At 35.5% G+C, this 13502-nt stretch overlaps 1 protein-coding gene across 20 annotated transcripts in view; it reads left to right on the top strand.

Moving 5' to 3' along the window:
• Nucleotides 1-13502, top strand: part of rims1a (regulating synaptic membrane exocytosis 1a) — a 114709-nt gene that overhangs the window by 64713 nt on the left and 36494 nt on the right. For 6 of the 20 annotated variants that reach the window (XM_088610782.1, XM_088610780.1, XM_088610779.1 and 3 more), the window contains 14 exons: nt 99-166; nt 969-1079; nt 2234-2333; nt 2782-2905; nt 4697-4753; nt 5490-5536; nt 6220-6332; nt 7503-7633; nt 8472-8643; nt 8894-9047; nt 10195-10266; nt 11115-11274; nt 11522-11644; nt 13079-13141. In XM_088610782.1, coding sequence (XP_088466908.1) covers nt 99-166; nt 969-1079; nt 2234-2333; nt 2782-2905; nt 4697-4753; nt 5490-5536; nt 6220-6332; nt 7503-7633; nt 8472-8643; nt 8894-9047; nt 10195-10266; nt 11115-11274; nt 11522-11644; nt 13079-13141 — 1495 coding nt within the window. The remainder of the gene's footprint in view (nt 1-98; nt 167-968; nt 1080-2233; nt 2334-2781; nt 2906-4696; nt 4754-5489; nt 5537-6219; nt 6333-7502; nt 7634-8471; nt 8644-8893; nt 9048-10194; nt 10267-11114; nt 11275-11521; nt 11645-13078; nt 13142-13502) is intronic. The other 14 variants (XM_088610785.1, XM_088610793.1, XM_088610800.1 and 11 more) reach the window with 4 other exon arrangements.

The raw sequence follows: 13502 nt of genomic DNA, 5'->3' as shown, positions 1-13502 counted from the left end.
AAGCAATGGAGAAAATCTGCACTATGTACGCTTGCCCTAATCCTTGTCTTGAGCATGCATTCCAACACTGTTGCTTAGTTTCTCACATTTGTTTGCAGGTGACTGGGATTGCTTTCCTCTGGATCCTGCCATCTGGCATGTAAGTGAGACTTCCCCAATTAGTTCGGTAAGACACCTGCTTATTAATGAATAAACAGTCTGGAGGTTTTAAATTGAATTTTAAAGGTTTGTGGGAGCTGATTTTTTTTTTGACAGCCTCATAACCTCAACAGTTAAAATGATCAAGAAAACTTGATGTTACAAAAGGAAAACCTCTCTTGAGCATTTGCTTTTACATATGAACGTACATTGATAAGATCACTTTATTGGACATGCTGTATACAATTTCTTGTATTAGGAATTTGTTTTTTTACGTATTTTAACTTATTTTTTTAAGGTAATGTGAAAATTAGCTGCCCGTGATTTGATCTGCACTTTATGGAATGTTTGACAAAGAATTGAAGTTTCAGAGTTTCAATAGATAAATAACTTTAAATCGTCACTCTCTTATATCTCATATTGCGCTGCATCACAAGACTATATTGTCAGTAATTAATTAATACATGATAAATGACAGGTACTAGAAAGTGCCATATAAAGATCTCCTGATAGATGAAGTACTTGTAGAATAATACCTGATAATAATTTCTAATTGATCAAGCATGGACTCCTGGCATTTACATGGTTCAAGCATACTGAAACTTTATATTTTCTGTTGTGTTCACAATCAGACTCTGTGAGTACAGCACATTAAACAATAGCACTGTAAAAGTAAAGACCTGAGCAAATTAGACTTGTCAAGATAATCACAGGTCTATAATTAATGCTGTTGTTTAGCTAGGAAAGGATATTTGTGAACTTGATATCCTGAGTGTATGATGGAACTTGCTTGTTGTAATAGGATTAAATCAATGCCTTCTTATTTACAGCACCCTGTTACATGGCAGCCATCCAAAGAAGGTGATCATTTAATTGGACGCATTATTTTAAGCAAGAGAACAACTATGCCCAAAGAATCAGGTTCATTACTAGGGTTAAAAGTAAGTATGCTAATTATCCTTTAGTTTCATTGCACTGATACTAGTTCACTAATAATGAATTCTGTTCTCATTCAGTCCTCATTTAGAGTAATTGATTTCAAATTAGTGGGAAAAGCTTTTCTAATGAATGTACACTGTTAACACAGAAGCCAATGAGTTTCTTGGTCTGACTCATGTAGTTACTCCTCCAATAAAAGTCAGTTTAGATGTAGGTGTATTTACCTGTAAACCTAGATGAGTGATTCACATTTCCTGTTATTCACTGCCAAAAGCAAAGGCAAAAAGTGATATTTATTCCATGTTTTACCATCAAACTGTATCTAGACCCAAAAAAGCTTGATATGAGATCAATTAAATGATCAATTTCTAGAGTATGATGCAGCAACTAGGGCTGTTTAATCATAACTGGAAGGTTTTGGGTTCAAGTTTGTTTTGGATAAAAGCATCAGCTAAATAAATTAATAATATAGTGTTTTCTTAAAGCAAACATAATTTCAAAGTTCTATAAAGCAAACTATGTTACAACAGAGCATGTTATACAGTAAGTAGCATTAAACAGTATGCAACTAATCTACAGTTTCCCACATTTTGAATTACAGGTATTTGCATGAAGTGTATAGCACAACTCTGTAGCAGGATTAGGATCAGATGGAAATTTGTTGTGGGCAGAATTGGATGGGCAAAAACAAATATAGCATTAAATTTAAGCAAGGGTAATATATTGATAAGTTCTATTATATTAATTTCTTACCTGATTTAAACAAGATTTGTTTTATTCTTAAAGTGGCAAGATCAGCACGAATTCAGATTATATAATATATATCACATATTAACATTTTTTCTAAGCATGGAGGAAACTCACACTCTTGTTAGATCCTGTAATTGTGAGTTCTAAGTTTATTTTTTTGTGGGTAAGATTGGGATCGCAGTGCAAGTGGGACAATTGTGGGACAATGTGGGACAATTAGGGACTGCATTGTGAAACAGAAGTGTAGTTAAAAACTAGTCTCTGCTAGGGCTCTGACATGTAGATTTAAAAATAATGGTACTGTACATAAGAGTGTTCAGCAGGATGGTATCTTATAAACTTGTGTGATGGTGGCTTATTTTTTATTTTCTGTTGGTGTACTGACTAGAATATTTGATCAATCCAGGTTGTTGGAGGAAAGATTACAGAAACAGGAAGACTTGGTGCCTTCATCACAAAAGTAAAGAAAGGAAGCTTAGCTGATGCTGTTGGACATTTAAAAGCAGGTGTGCAACTAAGAATATTATATTATAAGACCGAATGTCTGTTGTGTATCAAGAAATATGTGCTGTATTTTGTATAAATATATGCTTTAGAGGAATGTAATTAAAACTTAAATTAAATGTGATATTTCCTTATAACTAAAATGTATTTGCGATAGTGATAAAAAATTAAGGATACTGTATTAGTTTGTTGAGCTTATTTTGTGATCTCCTCTTTTCAATTTTTGAGTTTGAATAAGCTTACTGTAATGGTTATGCATTTACACAGAGACAACAGACGTTTAAACCAGTGATAATGTTTTAGGTGTTCGGTTTGTCAAAAATGACATTAGATGAATGCTAATTGAATGTTCCCCTTTAACTGGTCTTTCTGTCATCACTTGTCTACAACAATTCCATGTTGTTGTTCTGTAAAACTAAACAGCATTTAAATGGGCTTTTGTGTTGAAAGGTGATGAGGTGTTGCAATGGAATGGAAAACCATTACCTGGAGCTACAAAAAAGGAGGTTTACAATATCATTTTGGAATCCAAATCAGAACTCCAAGTTGAAATCGTAGTTTCAAGACCAATTGGGTAAGTTTAAAATAACTCCATTGTCTTATACAGTACCTGTAGGACCAGTTGTTCCTTGCTTGTTTTCATTTCATTGTTGAATATTGAGGTTTTGATATCCTCAACCACCAACTTCTTTGCTAGCTCAGGTTCCATATAATACATGCACTGCATATTTGAAGTCAAGGACAAAAAAAGTCTCAAAAAGCTGTACTTTCAAAAGATTAGAGAGATTACTAAGTAACAACATAGTTACTGCAGTGGCACTACAATGGTAGATAAAGCTCTAAAGATATGGCGCCCGAATTCGACATTTATCAATAGAGTGTTTAACCAAGTGGCTGAATCTGTCAATCATGTTCCAGTGGCATTGTTTCTGCAAAGTTATCTGTTGATAGTTGTGCCTGTATTCCAGCTATGGTTGTAATGTGCATTTTTCAGCTCTAGCATTTTCATATGAATATCTCTGTAGCTTTCTGTGTTAGCATATTTAACAACAGCCATTTTGTCAGTTGCCCCATCTGAACTCCCACATCTCTTACCCTAAAACTAATCTCAACCAAAAAAACTCAACCCAACTCTTCATCTAAGCAGTTACTGAAAGCAGTTGTTCTATGCTGTGAAACTGGGGAGCCACCTTTTGAAGGATAAAATGCTTTTGCTTCTAACAAAAGAGGTGCAACTCCCAACTCACAACAATTGTATAAAATGGCCGCTACTTTATTGCTTCAGTAATGCACACTACAGCAGTAATAATCGAGTGTTTATTATTGATTACTGATCTCATCGCACTTTTCAACTGGCCATCACTGATGGGACAATGATGCAGGTCTTCACAATACCATGAGGTGATGTGATGAAGTTGCTTGCGTTTGCCAAAAAAGCTAATCAGCTGTGTTAATGCGCAGTTTGAGAATGCGACTAACAGATGGCAGAGCTGTAGCAATAGCCACAGAAATGCTGCCTTTCTGGGGAAAACTGGGGCTTTCATCTTAGCATTGCCTTTTAAACATCCAAGCACTGCTTCTGATCTCTCACAGATCTGGTATAAATGTTAAAGTCTGTTCAACATGCAATGTGTGCATGGCATTTGAAAATATTTATACTGGATGGAAAAGCAAGCATGAATTATGCTGTCCACAGAGAAATGTTGCTGTGGTGAATTTAGAAAAAATTAGGTCAAGACAATTTAGTACACAGTGAGTGGTATTTCATGAGATGATAGATTTATTGTAATTAAAAAAATATATTTAAAAAATGGTGGTATTCATTTACCAACAGCAGCTGCTTTAAGAAAATAAAAACCTAAAACGAACCTTATTTCAAAGAAATAAAGTAAAAGGGCATTGTGTTTCTTAAAATAGGAGAGTGAGGATTATAAAGAATGTCTTGTGTCCATTTTTGAATATAGATTGTATGATGATGAATTCACACTGGTACTTGGAAAAAAACATTCTGGGGAATGTGGCAGTGTGTACTCTGTAGGGCTTGCTATAGAATGGTGTAATATAGGCATATCCCCTGTTTTCTTACCCTAATTGATTCAAAGTATTCTCATGACAAAATATGTCAGGCTATGTGAAAGACCCTTTTGCCTCTTGATTGGTTCATAAAGGGTTTCTCAACTGTCTTTTGTGCATTTCCTTTTCTTTAAGTTGAGTTCCATGCCCTTTCCCCCCTGTTTTTCTGTACTTCACAGCATCCCTGCTGTTTTTTGTGTTTTCTTCCTTGCTTCCTTCCAAGCTTTGGTTACTCATTTGATCTCTTAACATTTTTTCTCACCTCTGATTTGTCTTCCTCTTTCGTTATAAGATGTATTCATCGATTTCTTTCCAAAAACTTCTTGAGAAAGGTGTATAAAGCATACCAGTAAGTAACAAGTACTGTATATACAGTATCTGTGGTCTTCCATGAACCTTATCCTTTCCCTTTCCAGTCTGATTACAATTAAACCACTGTACTTTACAACTTTGGAAAGGATACACTGTAAACTGTTTTTATCCCTTTTGTTCTGAAACAGGCTGATATGTTCCTATTGCTTGACTTTACTGTTTATTCCTTCAAACTGTACCCCACCTGTCACAATGTTGTGTGCACAGTAAGAAATGTGGGTTTGCTAAATGCAAATCCAAGTCTCTGCTCTCCCTCAGTGACCATTCTTGGATGTTCAGTGACTCTTCTAAAGTGTTTGTGAAAGTGTTTGGCTCCAAATGTGACTTTTTGATTGAGTCACGTTATAAGTCACTTCCCAGTGTATTGAAACTCGACATTATGTTTTCTTCCATGAGAATTTGTCTTTTCCAGAAAATGAGAAAAGTGCCACATGTGATGCATTGATTTTCCAGATCAATGCATTAAATAATCTCAGTGTTTACAAGTGTGATGATAGATGTTTTAATCCCATTTTTGTGGATATTCCTGTTAAACATAATATACAAATATTTTATTCCATAAATTATTTTAAATAATGAGTAATTCATTATTAAAAGAAATAAGCTTACCTTTACATGTTTAAAATGTCCTGCCCCGAGCTCTTGAGTTTCAATGATCAATATTGTGGATACATATTTTGATGGTATTATGATTTATTTGTTTTTATTTTTAGAGATATCCCAAGAATTCCAGAAACTTCACATCCTCCACTAGAATCCAGTAGGTTTTGTGAAATATTTCCTTGCTTTGCACTCATACTTTAGAAGTGATTTTCTGGGGCAATGTCATAGGAGCATGTTGTCTGTATTGTTTATGTACAATTTAAATAAATCTAGATTTCTAGCCTCTACAACAAGTTGACAGTAATATCAATGTCCAGGTCCTTTTACTTTATTGTTAATAACTCTGTGGATTACAAATAGCAATGACACTTTCATGTATCAAGCAGCAAAAATGATTAAGGAACATTATTTCCAACTGCACACAAAAAATATTTTCAAATTTGAATTCTAGGTACCAGTATACAGTATGTCGTAAAAAATTCTCCCTTATGATTCTTTTTTTTTCTCTCAGAATTATTTTTGGGATAATTTTGTTTTGTCAAACCAAATCATATAAGTTGGTGGACACACCAACATGAATGGTTAACCATCACTCATTCAAGCATTCAGATACAGTATACTGAGCATAAAAAACAAACTCATCACTGTTTATTCACATATGTTTTTACAAAGCCAAATGTGAATAAACATTATATTGAATGTCATGACTGCCTCATACATAGGAGTGTCTTTGGCTCTCTACACTTTTTTCCTAAAAACATAAATGCAGAAATAAGAAATATATTAATCTAATTTTGATGCTCAGTGTACATTAAATGTCCTTGTTCTTTGAACATACAGGTTCAAGTTCTTTTGAGTCCCAGAAAATGGAAAGACCTTCAATTTCAGTTATATCCCCAACGAGTCCAGGTACTCTCAGAGATGCTCCTCAGGTTCTACCAGGACAGCTTTCTGTAAGTATGCAGTGCTATAAGTACTATATATTTATTAAGATGTACAGTACATTAGCCATCTCTCAGCGTCTCCTGCGATGTAACCCCACTTGTAAACAGACTGACTTTGAATAAAAATAAGATTGAGACCTGTGCAGCTCTTCTTTGGAAAAAAAAAACATCAAGCATAAAAATGAACAGAGTGGTAAACTCAAAACAGACATTTAATATATGTTCAGGTGGGTAGCTGCGTCAGCATGCATAGGCTGCAAAGGAACAAGAAATAGGTTTATTCCATGCTGAAAAAAAGAAGAGAGAAAAAACACAATGTTTCGGCCGTGGAGCCTTCCTCAGGTGTGGGAAGAAGGCTCCACGGCCGAATCGTTGTGTTTTTTCTCTCTTCTTTTTTTCAGCATGGAATAAACCTATTTTTGTTCCTTTAATATATGTTGGCATGTAGATCTTCTCTTCAACAGCAAATTGTTTAAATTTCTAGTTTTTTTTAATATAACTTCATACAGTGCACACTGGGACTTCAGAAATGTTCAAAGATTGATTTTACTTTAAATACTTCTTGAAGATAAAACAAACTTTGAAACAGAATGTTGTAACAGCCTTATGGGTAAAATCAGTAGCATGCATTGTAGAAGAACCAGCCCTCACTCCACTAATGAGCAAGTGGAGAACTTCAGTTTTGTGTTCTTGGTGTCTGGTGTTCTGCTTTGTGTTCTTGCCCTGTAAAACTACAATAAGAATAGAATGATGAGGATGGAAAGTTCAGTCATGTTATACAATATGTGTATAGATTAGACATTTATTAATAATATTGTGAAAATATCATTCACCATGCATAAATTGACTTGTGGTATTTCTGTTTCTTGGTTGGGCATTCTGGAGGTTGTCTTCTTCTCTAGGAAATTCACCAGCCTTTTGGGTTTAGTTTGTGGTCACTTTAAGAGGGAATCTGGGCTGAACCCAAAATGCTGACTAACATGCAGGTCAGAAAATCAAGAGAGTGGTGTGTACTGTTCAGCTTCATGGAGCTTTGTCTACTCAGGTGCTAGCATGAATGGCATCTTGTTTTCTTGTAACTGATTCTAAATTGTGTATGTCCTGTTTTTTTTAGACCTGTTAGCCTGCTAGTGTTGTTTCTTCTTAGTATAACAGTAATTGAAAATCAATATTTTACAGGTAAAGTTGTGGTATGATAAAGTGGGACACCAGCTAATAGTTAATGTACTTCAAGCAACTGGCCTCCCAGCAAGAAGTGATGGGCGACCAAGGAACCCATACGTCAAAATGTATTTTCTTCCGGACAGAGGGTATGCAGTACTCCCTGTCTGTAAAACAATTTTGAAGAAAAACAACAGGAGATACAGTAACCAGTAACAGTCCAAAGTAACCCACAAATGCTACAATTATATATTAAAGGGTGATTAACAGTGCCTTTCAAAATACTTACCCCCTTCCAGTAATGTCTCATTTTGGTGAATTGCAAATAATGTATACCCAACATATAACCATTTTCTAAAAGTGAATATTTCAATCAGAACTAAAATAGTATTTTTGTTTTTTCTTTGCAGATGTTTGTGACAATTTACTTTCTTCATCCATAAGCGTTTTACAATTGTGCATTTAAATTTGTATTAAAATCTGTATTGTTTTTAAGATACTGCACCTCAGGAAATAATTAATGTAATTTGCAATACCAAAACAGGTTAAACATAAAACCCAGAATTAGATCAGAACACACGCTAGCATGTGCAGATAAAATGGCTGAGTATTGTCATCAGCTCTTCATGAGGAGGTGATTCACAAGAACTTAGAGCAAACAGAAACGTATTGCTGAGTGCAAAGCAACTCAGTTTGGTCAACAAATCATAATTACAAATCATGAAACAAAAAATAATATATGTAAAGATTAGCGTGTCATTCGTCAATGTTGTGGGTAATTACTCTAACATAATGTTTTTATTTTTTCTGTATACTGTATTACACTTTACTGATCATCTATTACATGAACGCAATTTTTCACATTCCAAGATGCAACAGCAATACAGTAATCAGTTATTTTAAACCACAGTAGATGGCAGTGTACACCCTGCCGTAAACAGAATAAGAGAGATAACCTTTAAATGTGAATTTTATTGTAATATTCAGTGACAAGAGTAAACGGAGGACTAAAACAGTCAAGAAGAGCCTGGAGCCGAAGTGGAACCAAACCTTTCTGTATTCCCATGTACATCGAAGGGACTTCAGAGAGCGAATGCTGGAGATCACCGTATGGGACCAACCAAGAGTACAAGAGGAAGCAAGTGAATTTCTGGGAGAGGTACGTTTTAACAAGTAAACCAATGTTTCAGATGTGGCAATTCTATTCTGCTCGAAATCTTCATCCAACAATTTCATCTTCGTACGAGAATAGGACTAAAATATTTGTGTGACCATGGTTTTAAATATAGGTTTTGTTCTGTGCTAAGGATTTTCCAAAAAAACACTGCTACTGCAAACTTCACTGTAATATAACACTATTAAAGTTTCTTTCCCAAGTAATAGAGGTGTTATTTCATCTTTATATTTAGATTCTAATAGAGCTGGAAACAGCTCTGCTGGATGATGAGCCACACTGGTACAAACTCCAGACGCATGATGTATCTTCACTACCTCTGCCACAGCCATCACCTTACATGCCACGGAGACATATCCACGGGGAAAGCCCATGCAAAAAACTCCAAAGTAAGTTTTTATGGTTGTTTTTATTTTTAAAGGGTCTTGTTGATTTTAAATTACAACAGGCAGCCGCAGGCAAAATAAAAGAAACACAAGGTAGGTTATCATGATTCAAAATCCCTTACATTTCATTTGATCATGGGAAATTAGCACTGCACATTCTCAGTCACGAGAGCAACAAGAACAAGCAAATTTTAAGCTATTTGGTGATTATCAGAATTTAGGGCATGGGTAATTCAAAGTGACTCATAGAAAACTGTTTTGTATTTCAGACAATAGCTAATGCATAGAGGTGTGGTAAATATGTGAACACATTGCATTAATTCTCAAATGCACAAGGCATTGCCCCCTCCAGAAGTGAATATTTGTGTAGATTACATATGAAATAACTTTATCAAGCTCCACTCCATCCCTTTTGAACTGTTGTCAACATCATAAAGGACCTTAAGTGCATTAAATATACTCTACATATGCATTTTAATTACTGTACATGTACAGCAATTGCACTAAAAATGTAAGCTTAAAAAATTCCATTAGGCATATTTGGGTGTAGAGGAAAGAGGTGATAAAACGGAAAATTTTATTTATTGGATTATACTTCATCGTCTGAGATTATTACTGACATTTTGTTGATATTTTTTATGTTTAAGTTGAACGTGGCTACATATTTTGACTTTTGTGCTATAAAATGAACATTCAGTTAAGGTCGTTTAAATTTATTTACATTTTTAAAAATAAATGATGCATGACATCCCCCCCAATACAGTAAATCAGTCACTTTCCAATTTTACAGCATACAGCTGTCACTACTCTAGGTTTTCTGCACAAGTGCTCCAAACTCCTCTGTCTGTTTTGCTTTATCATGCCAATATGTCCAGGTTGAATATGGAAGGTGTTAACACATCCAGCAAATGGAGAAACACAGATGAGCCTTTCCATCTGAATAATTCCAGAACCACAGTTTCTAAAATTATTCTATGTCAGTATATGGGTTATGATGCAAGAGACACTTTGCATACAGTAACAGCACACTGTCCTCATGGGCATGCTGTATAAGAGCCTGGAAATCTAGACCGCTTTGAAAGTCGTGCTGTGTTAACATGTGATGAATCTCCAAAATCTGCAGCTGTGTGTTTGTCCCATCATTATACAGGGTCTCAACGAATCACTGATAGTGACATCTCAGATTATGATGTTGATGATGGTATTGGAGTAGTTTCAACAGGTGGGTGGGGTGGTAGAGCATGATTCAGTTATTTTACACAGTGCTTTATAGGACTCATGCAGGAGGTCAGAAGTAAAATGGAGTAAACACCAGACAGAAATCTCAATGGACATTGCGAATGTTATTCCCAGAGTGAGAGTAAATAACATGTAAATGTGAGGGTGGTGAAGATGCTGTTTCTTTTACCATGAGTATTCTCCCTTTAAATGATTTCCTTTCTGGAGCAAAGGTTTGCTGCTGCCCATGTACATACAGTAGTGTACCAAAGCACTACATACTGGAGGTGATCACTGAACTTGTGAACAATGAAAACAACACTCAAAGGATTTTCAAGTCCTGTGCTTTTCAAGGCACAATTCAAATTCACAGTACTAGTTACTGTAAGGTAAAAAAGTAAATTATAATTCTGATTTTCAATCGCTTATGTATTTGTAATCTGAAGTCAATTGAATATTCATACAGTATTGACACCGTTCTCCTCAGCACCCCTCTGCCTTCCTGCTTCAGCCCTGTTAAGCGAACCAGAAAACGTACTCTTGCATGATGTCTAGAAGGATGTCACTTTCATAACAAATAACTGATCTGTTTCATTTGAGTTGCATGCACAATGTAGAAGGGACGACACTTGACCGTCAACTCTTTTTTTTGGGCATGTTTGATCCAGTGTGCTTTTCAGAAGCCTAGAGAAACGTGATTTCCGCATGACAAAATGTACTCTCATTAAAGTAAATGTTATGTGTAGTGCTGAACCAATAAAATTCCTCGATTGGTGCTGCTGCAGGTTGCCACGTACAAATGGTTTGAACCGACCCTTTTCTGTCATGTGTCTTGTTTTGAATGGCAAACAGCGGCAGAATGCAGGTCTAGCAGCAAAGAAAGGAAATCTACAACCCTCACTGTGCCAGAACAGCAGAGAGTGGCGCACCACCGCTCACGGTCCGTTTCTCCTCATCGCGGTGATGACCAGGGCAGGACCCGGTCCAGACCACCAAGTGTGCCACTACAGAGGTAAGCATTTGCTCTAGCCTTGGACTGCTTTGGGTAGTGGGCACCCTCTGCCACCTAAGGAATGTCTGAGAAAAACAACTCAGGCTCCCTTTAATTAATGACCTCCGCCCTTGGGACTTCTTGTCTTTATAGTTCCTAACTCATACATCAAATCAGTAATTCCACTCTTTCACACCTCCTGTTCCTCTGGTTATTATCATTTCTCACTGCTCAGTCATGAGATCTTTGTCTTTTCTTTGTGTCGTAGGAGTTTAGATGAAATTCATCAGTCAAGACAGTCTCGTTCCCCAACAAGATACCATGATGCCTCTAGAAGTAAGGATGATCGCAGGTCCAGAGATGGGGACAGCCAGTATTTTCCAGAGGAAAGGTACATTTTTGGTTTCGGTGCAAAGCATGTGTCACGTCCTGAAGTTATTTTTCATATTGAACATTGCTCAAAAACAAACTGTATGAGTGCACAACTGACAAAAAAAACCCAATTTCCTTCTCAGAATCTAAATACCACTCACTGTTTCAAGCCTGTAGATCTGTACCTTTATTATAGGTGAGCATTGAATTTTAAAATGAAATAGTGAATATAAAAGAAGACACAAATGTACAGTAGTTACACAGTTCAGAATATGGTATTATTCCGTGTAATACTTAATGAAAATTACAGGGTGCAATATGCAGTATTTTGTAACTTTTTGACACTTGGGGTTGGGGTAAACTTGGGGTTTACTTTATGCATTTTAAGAAAAAATTGTGAAGGATTGGTCCCTTAAGATTGATTTCAGTAGCTGCATACACATGAGCCTGCCACAGTCAGTGTTCATGACTGAAATAGCGCAAAAATAGAAATGTTTTTTACGATTGGAAAGTTGAATTTAGGTCAAAGGTAAATAAACATTGTGCACATTTTGGAGCTTTTGATATGAAAACGACTTTATTTTTTAACCCAAAATAATGCTTAGTAAAAATTATGCATTTCTAGGCAAAAGGACAATGAGGTACTGTAAATTAAAAATGGAGGAAATACTGATTTATGTTGGTTTACACCGTGATGAAAATGTTGAAATGATAGTGTTCTTTGTCAAGCTTGCAGTATATAAATAGTTGTCCCACCCACACAATGTCTCAGTAAATATGCATCTTGCTTGTTTTAGTAGTTATGATCAACATTTTAAAAGAAGCACATTTTTTAATGGGTTATTTTGAAATTAATTATAAAATCAGTTTTTGTACTAGAAGCACTTCCATGGCTAGTGAGGTTGCACCATAAACGTTCTAGTTCTTATCTGGGGTTAAAAAATAAGTCTCTAGTGTAGCCAGCTACAGCACCCTTTGTGAATGTTTTAAATAAATATCCACTAGAAGGTGCTGTTGTACTTTAAGTCTCATCTACATTAATAGTTCCTACGTACTGTATATGGTATTGTTGTGTGGATTACTGTTTATTGACACTCTTTCTTCAAACATAGGACAGCAGGAACAAGAAGTTTCATATTTGGTAATGTTTTAGAGAAGGCTGATATGTGGAAAGCATTAGTTCACCAGAGACCTAACAAATACCTGTGCAGTTTTCCAGTGCTTCTGAAATAGCTGCAGTAGTATAGACAACTTCAGTTTGTAAGAACCGTACATTGTTTGGCCATATTCTTAGAGTTGTGCTTTTAAAGTCCTAACAAAAGTACGTTAGATTTCTTTTATTTGTTTTGCCTTTTCTTTTGCATTTTCACTGGGTCACCAACTATACATCTGTTCCCCTTCTTTTTGATTACTTCATTTTTCTTCTGTTACCCCATCCATATTATTAACACAGCGAGTTCCTCATGCTGCCCAGAGCAAAGAGAGGGAGAAGTGCAGAGTGCCTGCATACTAAAAGGTAAATCTGAGAGTCTGAGAACTCACAATGTTTATTTCCTTTCTTTTAGTTGTGTTTTTTTATTATTTTATTTTGGCGCATATTGCATTTGGAATCTCATACAAGCATTTCCGATCAATTTATGTTTTTCTGATTGAGACATTTTTTAAGCGCTCATTTTTATTTGCTTATTCTCTCTGTGGTGATTGTCCTAAATTTTGTCAGCATAGAATTTTCATGGATATTTAACTCCTTTACTTTTCTGCTGCAATAATATATACATGCCTTCTATAGAAAATAAGGCAAAAGCTAAAAATTCTCTGAAATGAAAAATTTCAACTACTGTATATGATATATAAGTGTTTTTGGCGCTTTATGTGAA

Source organism: Lepisosteus platostomus, chromosome 17, assembly GCF_059453375.1.
Source record: "Lepisosteus platostomus isolate fLepPlt1 chromosome 17, fLepPlt1.hap1, whole genome shotgun sequence".
NCBI classification, from domain to species: domain Eukaryota; kingdom Metazoa; phylum Chordata; class Actinopteri; order Semionotiformes; family Lepisosteidae; genus Lepisosteus; species Lepisosteus platostomus.
This window is presented reverse-complemented; position numbering and strand designations above follow the sequence as displayed.